Source organism: Manis javanica, chromosome 10 (assembly GCF_040802235.1).
Source record: "Manis javanica isolate MJ-LG chromosome 10, MJ_LKY, whole genome shotgun sequence".
Lineage (NCBI taxonomy): Eukaryota > Metazoa > Chordata > Mammalia > Pholidota > Manidae > Manis > Manis javanica.
In genome coordinates, this window is record NC_133165.1 from 99,550,034 (window position 1) to 99,560,066 (window position 10,033).

Genomic DNA, 10,033 nt, shown 5'->3' on the forward strand with positions numbered 1-10,033 from the left:
ACATATATAGAAAAGAGATCAACTTATTAAAGAAATGTTTAGGCTGTAAATTGCAGTATTAAGGCAAAGTGTAATACAAATTGCAAAAAAAATTTATGCAAGTAAAAAGAAATGGGAGAAATTGTGCTTCCCCAACTTCAGAGAACTGCTAGGTGAAAAGACTATGTTTCCCAAGCTTCGAAGGACTATAGAGTAAAATGATTCCCAAACAATAGCAGAATTTCCTAAGGGATACTGCAGTAGGAAGGTTAGAAAACCATAAAATAATAAAAAAGGAGGTGCTGAAAATTGAGTAAAAGAAGAGCAAACTGTTAGATGAGGACAACAGCCTGAATAAGCGAATTAAAAGGGTAATGAATCAGTGACTTAACCACTCAGCACTACCTGTCAAACTTGGGCAAGTCACAAAGCTCAACTTTTAATAATTTCCTTCTCAGAGACAGGAACAAATCCTTTCTGATTCTAGGATGGTGTGGATAAAGTGAAGGTTCCTATGGCCAGGATTCTCACCTGGCCCTGGTTGGCGGGCTCACTACACGTGTGGGTAATACATTGTTATTGACACTATATAAAGAGCTCCACCCAGTGCTCTGGGCGATGCAGTGGCAAGGCTGCAAGGCTACAGGAGAGCAGAGATGTGAGACTGGAGTGGTGGCAGCACAAAGGACAGGGACTAAGATGGGTGCAGGGGGTCAGTGGGGAGGGATGGTAGAGAGGCCCTGAGGCAGAGCCTCTTGCTGTGTGCAGGCTCGCTCTGAGCAGATGGGATTCTAGTGATTGACCTGCCACCATGGGAATAAAGTTGGGTTAAACCCTTTCACCCCAAAAACATTTCATTGTCATTCTTTGGTCTCACGGAATCCATAGCGAACTTGTCCAGGGCTGAAACCCCTTGGCAAGGTTGATGGTAATATCACAACATCCAATGGACCAAGTTTCCAACCTCCTGAATGTAATTTTTGTAAGAATCAAGTACTTAATAGCCAAAAAACAAAATAAAACAAATCCACCCCCGAAAATTCAAGTCACAATTAACTTTGCTGTAATTATCTATTTGCATGAACCAAACGAATAACCACACAAAAAGCACTTGAGTGGTTTGCCGGACTAAACTTGTGTAGCCTAAATTCATAAATAAAAGAGATCACCATTATATATAACAAACAACAAAATGAATGTATCCAAAACCGAACTTCTCATAGTCTCCCACAAGCCTGCTCCTCCAACAGTCTTCCCTAACTAATAGCAACTCCATTTTGTCAGTTGCTTTTGTCAAAAACTTTGGAGTTATTTATCACTGCTCTCTCTTCTCTCTCAATCCACATACCTTCAAAACACAACCAGAACCTATCATCTCAGTAACTCCACTGCATCCACATAGGTCCAAGCCAGGATCTTCCTCCCCCAGGTGGTTAACACTTATAACTGGGCTCCTGCTTCTGCCTTTGCCCTCCTATTACTTATTTCCCACCTAGCTGCAGAATGATCCTTGCCTCAAAGCCTTCCAGTGGCTTTACTAGAAAAGCCAAAGTCATTTAATTACAAGACCCCACAAGATTTGGCCCTTGTGGGGAAAATGGAAGTTCCTATGGCCAGGGTCCTCACCTGACCCTAAACTACCTGACAATGTAATTGGCCGGCTGCTAGGCTAATGCTTCTACACCCGTAGGCAGTAAGCTATCATTGACTGAGTCACTATATAAAGAGCTCAACGCAGTGCTCTGGGAGAAGACAGAGGAGATGGATTATGGATCTTCAGATTGTTGACCTACCACCTTGAGAATAAAGCCAGGTATAAACCCTTTTACTTCAAGAATGTCCATTTTAATTTCTTGGTCTCACTGAGTCATAGTGAACTTGCCTGGGACTGAAACCCTCAGGCAAGACAGCCCTTGTTTTCTCTTTGATCTCATCTTCCTCACCCCACTTGACTTTATTGGTGAACTCAATATATTTCAAAATGACAAGCAAGCTTCCATTTTTAGACCTTTGCATTTGCTCCCACCACCTCTTTCAGATATTTTTTGAAATAACACCTTCTCAATTAAGACTTCTAAATCACGAGATTTAAAATTGCGAAACCCATCCCCACCTCTTTGCACTTCCTATCCTCTTTCCCTTTGAGTTTTTTCAACAGCAATTACCGTAAGCTGCTATTACATACTTCACTTATTTACTCGATCTCCTCTGATTAAAATGTGCACTACACTGACAGATGGGATTTTTGCCCCAACACTATGGACCAGCACCTGGTACAAAGTAGTACTCAGTAAATATTTGTTAAATAAACAACCAGTATGCGTAGTTGTTTAAATTAACATTACTAGGGATTATTTTTAAAAGAATACTGCCAATTTAAGTAACCAAAAAAATCCCCAAACTTATAAAAGTAAATTTATTTATAATTCTAAGATACCACTTAACTCCATCTTTTTCCAGTTGCCTAGTTCAAGTAAACCAAATCTCACATATTTCATATAGCAGTACAGTTCTAGAAACAGGCTCTATTCAGTGATCCTACTCATGCTTCTTCTGCCAGAATGGAAATCACTTAAGTTTCCCAAGAGCTGAGACCACATTGCACCCATACTTGTATCTCTAATGCTCAGGGCTCAAGAACCTCGTATATATAAACTATCAAAAATTATTTATTGAACTTTACCATAGAAGTAAAAGATGCAAATAGCCTATCGATAATTAGATAAAATTATCATTTAAGAAAATAATTCTGACAGTCTAAATAAACTATGTTGTATTTCCTTATAAGAATGTCTGTATTCACCTCCAATTATATGCTCAACTTCTCTTCCATAATTCACTTCCATGGCCTTATCTGGTATATTGCACTAAACTAGGCCTAATCCACCTCTAAAATCTTAAACTTTAATATATGATACTTTCAGACAAACTTCCAATCCTTTCAGTTCTCTCATTTGTTTTTCTCAACTGCTCTTCCACATAGATATAATTTCCAGTCCTTCAATGGTTCTTTCCTTTTCTCTTCAGGCTATCAGCTGCTGCCCTGCCCCACAAGCCCCCTGTCTTTACACAGTCTGAGACATCCCATCAATACATTGTGAAACACTCTAAACTCTCTATCACTCTGCCATTTGGTCATAAGATCCTGCAAGTGCTCAACTCTTCCTAATCTTAACAAATATTCCAAATATTCAGTAATCTTCACTGGCCACCCTCCCTTTTCTATTTGTTCCTTCCCCTTGGTTTAGGGACATGTCTTGTTGAGACTGTCAAGTAGTTTCTCCTACCCGGATCCAAGAGTGGTGCTCTAAACTTTTATTGATGTCCTTCCAATACATTACTTTTCTATTTAAGTCAATCAAAGCCCCTCTGAACTCTGTATTTCCACCCCCCAGACAATTGCTCCTGAACCCTGGAGTTCCAAAAACAAAAATGATAACCAGCCATCTTTAATGATCATCATGTCCCTGGAATTACTAGCAGTCACCTCCTGGAATGAAAATTTCCTTAACACAGCAGATGAGGCCCTCTGAAATCTAACATAGTTCAGTGTCAAAGACACCAAATGCAGCAGCAAGACTGACTCAAAATAGTTCTCCCTATGACCATATCCTTGCTGTATAACTCTTCGCTATTGCTAATTGATACATAGATAAATCTAACTGGGCCAAACAGGTTCTCTCTCTCAGGAATCCAAAACTTGACGGAAAGACCATAGACTGGGCATTGAGAGATGACAGCACCCTAAAGCAGTGCTTTTCCATCAAGATGGATTTTGCCCCCAAGAGGGAGGACATTTGGCCTTGAGCTGAAAGGAAGCTTCTGCTCTTACTTCCTTTATAGTTGTTGTGACTTTTCTTTAGGGCTTTCCATGCCTTGTGAAAAATACTCTCCTAGAGACGCCTCCAAAATATTCTGTGCTAGTTATAGCATGAAAGCTCAGGATAATTTCTCCTTCAAAAACTTCTTGTTTCACTTCTCTTAAAATGTAACTATTCCAGCCCCACCTCCCACTTTCTAACTACCCCCTTCCCTGGACACAAAACTGTTTCTGTTAACAATGCAAGAGATGTTTGGGATACATACTAAACCTCAATTAGCAGGGAACAAGTATATAGATTTATACTTCTCAAACAGTTCAGCATGTACTTAAAGCATTTATTAATCTCTTAAGGACAATTCCTCTTTCATATTCTTCCAATATGCCTCAAGCTCTCAAATTTCTCAAGATACCCGTTAACACTGGTTTTAATCTTACAAGTTCACCATACTTTGAACTCAAATCTCAAAAGTAAGCATTCTCTTTCTCCTGTTCCTTCATAATCTTCTTCCTTACTGCAGTACCCCCTATATAAAGGTTTATTTTCCTAGTCCTTCCTTTCCAGGACACCAAAGGCACTAACTACATTTATTCAATGATTCAATTATCCATTGCCTCCTACAAGCACTGAGAAAATGGTCATACCCAGTATCTGTGACAATACTAGTGGCATATAGTCTTGCCTCAGCTAACAAAATACATAGCATGGGAGGGAGTATCAGTTCAGTGGTGACATTCATCCTACCACTCAAAAAATTGCTGTGGAGTGCCTACATTATGCTAGACTCAAAACAAAAATCTCTGCCATTATGGAGTTTACATTCAAGTGAGATGACAAACACTAAGTATGTATTATGGCAGATGAGGATGAATGCTATAGAGAAGGCCTCCTTTGAAAAGTGCCATGAGTTGCATCCACTGCCCAAAGGAAGTTCTATTTTCCTGTTAAGCTGTGTTAAATTTTATTCCAGATGATTATATCAATACAGTGACATCTTCATTACTGGATAGTTTGTAAGGTTAATCTTGATCTGGATAACTTCCAAAGTTCATCCCTACTCAAATAACTGTAATTTGTCACAACACTCACCTTGTTTTGTGTATTGCCCTTTAGATCTATGAATAACAATGTTTCTTAGGGGATGACAGCAATAGCAGTAAAATTAATATATTAACCATGAATATGAATTTTTCAATCACCTAAGTTTTGAAATATGAAACAACTGAAAACTCCAGTGTTTCAAAAACTCATCTCTGAAAAAAAATCCTCATTACTTTTTACAGCTACTTAGAAATCAGACAGGTTAAAAAGTTATCCTAAAGACTCAATTCTGCGTATGTGGGTGTTGTCTACTTTGCCAAGTTAAGTCATTACCTTTGCTATTAAGAGTTCTGCTCAACTGGAGTTCTATGAGAGAATTAAACTATAATGCACTAAAGGCAGTCATTGATTGAATTGTTATTCTCCCACGCATCTAGCTATATCATCTTTGGAAGAGTAAGAATACAGACATTCAAATCATTTTCTGTAGGTCTTAATTTTCTTGGGTAACTGATAGAGAAAGGCTGGAGGACATCTGATAAGAAGGACCTTACCTAAATAATAAGTAAATAGTAAAGATAAAACCTTATTCCAAAGTAGGATAATTCAGTTTTGGGCCATACGTGTAATTTAAAAAGAAACTTTTCAATTACTGATAATATTAAGAAATATTCATATACATATATTGGTATAATGTTACTTTAAAAGAAAATTATCATATCTTATTCAGTGTTATGAGTAATGTATTTGTTGAATCACAGAAATACGTATTTTGTTCCCCAATACATAACCTCTGGTATACAACGATCTGGAGAATCAAGAATTGTCATTACTGTACAAGTATATCAATATACCTAAGTCTTTTCCCCAAATCAGGTAATCACCAACTTAGAGACAATAGAAAAAAGGATCATAATCCAGGGCTCTGAATTCACGAACAACTTGCAACAAGATCCTACAGTTGGCCTGCGTCTTGAGACAAATATGGAGAAGCCGGGAGCAATAACAAACTGCCAACTTTACTGAGTCATGTTTCTGACTAAAACCGCGTTATGAAATGGAAAGAATGACAAGTATTGAGTTTATCACCACAGATGTTCACTCCCTGAATTTATGGGTCTCAGCTTTTTAAAAAGCAAACTGTTTTTGTAAGAATGATGTAGACCTAAAACGACTCCGGAAAGAACTTGCCAAAGCTGGGAACTCTGGTTATTTACCTAAAACAAATCTTAACTGTGCAAACAGGCACACCCTCTAATGCATCAGAACGGGAACGGCGAAGTGGGGTGATTTATGACAATAACAAGGTTAACAGTTAAGACAAGCCTCAGTCCTAAGAGTCCACATTGCGCCAAAAGCCCTAGTTCACGGAGCCGCTCTGCTCCAGGTGAAGACGAGCTCCGAGCTCGCATTCATCCTGCACAGAAATCAGGCACCTGGGGGACGCCAGGCCACCTTCAGCCTTGGCGCGGGACCGCCCCAGAGAGGACCCAGGGCGCCTTCAGGCGCCGCGTTGCGGGCGATTCCCAGCCCGCCGCCTTCGCCGGCCGCCCGGCACGCTCCTCTGCGAGCCGGCGGAGAAGCCGCCCAGGGAGTGAGTGACCCGTGAGGCCAGTCCCCGGGCTGCAGGCGATGGGAGACGCGAGGACGCCGCCAGTGCCCGGACTGGAGAGAGGAGCCCAAGGGTCGCCTCCGCACGGCCGCCTGGACCCCACGCCCGAGGCTCCAACTGACCTGGAGAGGTGCTTCAGGATCTGTTTTTTGATGAGCCCAGCCATGGTGCCGGGGCGGGCGGCGCCGCACACTCTCTCCGCTCCTCACTGCCTCCTCTCTTCTTGGCCGTCTTGTCTTTCTCCGGGTTAACCCGGCCGGAGGAGAGGCGCCTGAGCGCTCACGTCCGGGAAGGACCCGAGGCCCCGGCCAAGGCCACAGCCGCTGCCGCTGCCGCCGAGGACCGGGAGCATCACGCTCAGGCCGCCGCGCCCGCCGTCGGCGCCATCTTGGCTGCTGCATCACCTAAGAGACCGGAGAGGGGATGGCACTGGGCGGGGCGCGGAGAAGGGCGGGGCGCGGAGAAGGGCGGGGCGAAGGGCCCCGGAAGGCGTGGGAGGGGCTCTGCTACGTCACGCGGGCTCTGCATTCCGGCTGCCGGGTTCACTCATGCCGTGACTCTAATGCGTCTTAAGACTCGCAGTTCCAGAACCTTCTTGGGCTGTAGTCCTCTCCCCACCGTTTGATCTTGTTCACGCTTCCACCTGCGCGTCCCACATCCTACCTTCCTTTTCCATTTCCTCAATTTGCTCCACGAACTGCTCTGCTTGCTGTGCTCTGTTTATCTACACGGCTTTCTTAATATTCTCCCCTCAGTGTCTTCTCTTTTACTAAGATACTCTGCTTTCTCCCAGCTAAGTGCAATCATTTCGTGTTTCCCCTGTTAATCAAAATCTTAAGGGAAGTAAAAGTTGACACCGTGTCTTAAAAGTCCAGGACCTGGGCATTAGAAGGCCTAAAATTAAGTCCTGGCTCTAGTATTTTCTGGCTGTGTTAACCTGGAAAAAATAATTTCCTTACTTATAACCTCATTAATCATCTATAAAATAGATTAATAATATCCTTACCCACCTCACTAGGTGGTTGTATCTAAAGAAGTAAGTATGTAAAATTTCGCTTGAAAATTTCTATAAGGAAGGAAATTGCCGAAATAGCAAGGACAACTATTACATCTCTGCAGCTCCACGCCCAAACCAACATTTTTCAGAGGTGAAAATGACCACCCAGTGATGTGTAAAAGAGGAAAAGAAATTACACTACCTGTGGGGAATGTATCAGGAAGAAATGTGGGTATGTGTGGGGAAGAGAGGGTAGTTTACGTATAGCCCAACAACCTTCCCCTTTTTGAAGAAGGGAAAAGAGATGGAGGGTGGATATATATTCACTTAACATTAATCATGCGCTATAAACTAGGCATTATTCAAGTATCTAGTGTTACCTAAACAAATACAAAAAACCTGTTCATGCAATCCAAGAGTTAACAGCCTGGCATGGAAGGTAGATTCTCAGCGATAAACCTTGACCTATGTCATTAGACTGAAATGCCAGCTTAGCTATTTTGTGCTGGGCAAGTTATTGATCTCTGTCAGCCTCAATTACCTTATCTATCGGAGACAATAGTATCTAAGTCAGAATTTTGCAAGGACTAAATGAGATTATGCATGTGAAATGTTCAATAAAATGCCTACTACGTAGCAAGCTCTTAATAAATGCTATTATTATTATGTTAATGTTATTAAAAACAGTGCTATAAGTACACAAAGACGCAAAGGAGGGAGTGATTTATTCTATCGTGTTAAGTCAGAGACGGATTTACTGGGGAGATATCCTTTCAAAGATAAGAATAAGTCAGTTTAATGTATTGAAAGAACTAACCTTGAAGGGAAAGACTTGGATTTGAAACACAATCCTATGGCTTTTGAACTATGTGATCATAGGAAAAATATTGTACCTCTAAAGCTCCAGGATGCTATTTACCTTCATGAGGTTGTTGTGAGGATTAACCAAGCTAATACAGGTTGGGTACTTAGAGAGTACCAGACACAATAGAAATGGAAGCTATTATTATATTGATTCACTAGGCAGAAAAGGATGTTTGAGGCAGGTGGAACACAATTATGAAAAAGGACAGAAGTTCATGGCTTCTAAATGGCAAGTGGCCTAATGTGAACAAAACTGGGATTCATTTTCAAAGTAAAAGGACTAAAGAAACCCATATGTTAATAATGATACTATCTTTTTATTGAGAAAATACTGATAACAATTCTACTTTAATCTTTCTGTATTGAGGAAGCACACGATACCACAAAACCACCATGAAATCAGTATTTTACATTAATTTGCATTTGTGTTAATTGCTATTTATCAATGTATTATTTTTAAAAAGTTAAAAACATTGACTATCGTGCAAATATATGAGTGTGTGTCGAAGATTTATTAACTCATTTTAATGCAAGAACCAATAAGATAGGGTATTAAGCTAATCCACCCATTAATAAGACAAAGTCTGTTGCGCATGTTTATTATATATTCATATCTTTAACTTTTAAAATTATATGTTGCCTTCAGCCATAAAAAGAAAAGAAATCCTGCCATTTGCAACAACATGGATGAATCTAGAGGGTATTATGCTCAGTGAAATAAGCCAGGTGGAGAAGGACAAATACCATATGAGTTCACTTATTTGTGGAATATAAAAACAAAGCAAAACAGAAGGAACAAAACAGCATTAGACTCATAGACACTGAGAAGTGACTAGTGGTTATCAAGGGGAGGGGTGTTGGTAGGGGTACAGGGAAGGAGACTGTTCAACCATGGCGATGTACACTAGATAATAAAAAATAATTAAAAATTATACATTGCCAAAATATACATATATATCAAAAGTAATGCATGCTTGAAATTATTTGCATTAAAACCTACGAGGGAAAAAAAAATAAAATAAAACCTGTGGGGGTAGAGTGCATGGTGTGGAGGTGAATAGAGTCTTGAGCTTCTACTGAACAGTCTTTGCTGAAGCGGCTCCTAATGGCTCAAGAGAACCAATTGTGTACAACTTTTCCCAACTCTGTGTTCAGTGTTGGGTGAGTTAAGGAGAGCTTGAAATCAGCCATTGTGACAGTATTTATACCACAGGAAAGTGGTAAACACTGCAAATCAGGCCTTTTTTTCCTGAAGATCTGGTGGTTAAAATATTTACCAGCACCCAATAAAGATGGGTTGAAGGGGGATAAGATTGCAAATGTATGGATAATAGACAATGTCAAGCCATGGAAGACTTCTGAAGTGACTGAATTTGGGGAGGATGATCAGATTTCTGGTTCAGAAAATTATATTTGCTAATAATTATGCTGGTAATACAGAGGACAGATCATGAGAAAATAATGGAGGCCAGAGGGGCATTGAGAAGGCAGTGGCATTGTTTCAAATGAGAGAGAGGCAGTATCTGTAGAGATGAAAGGTCAAGGAAAGATTCCAGAGAGTAAGTCAAAGACTGGAGTTGAAAGTAATTGAAGTTTCTGGTTTGGGCCCGGTGGATTTGGGGGTACTCCATTAATTGAGATTGGTAATGTAAGTGAACAAAGCAGTTCTGGAAATAAGACTCAGTTTTGGATTTGTTGCCTATAAGCTTATCTCAGAAT

At 40.6% G+C, this 10,033-nt stretch overlaps 1 protein-coding gene across 5 annotated transcripts in view; it reads right to left on the reverse strand.

Moving 5' to 3' along the window:
- Nucleotides 1-7,195, reverse strand: part of BLTP3B (bridge-like lipid transfer protein family member 3B) — a 124,837-nt gene extending 117,642 nt beyond the window's left edge. For all 5 annotated transcript variants that reach the window (XM_073213684.1, XM_037023000.2, XM_037023003.2 and 2 more), the window contains exon 1: nucleotides 6,576-7,195. In XM_073213684.1, coding sequence (XP_073069785.1) covers nucleotides 6,576-6,619 — 44 coding nt within the window. In that variant the 5' untranslated portion in view covers nucleotides 6,620-7,195. The remainder of the gene's footprint in view (nucleotides 1-6,575) is intronic.
- Nucleotides 7,196-10,033: the final 2,838 nt, after the last annotated feature.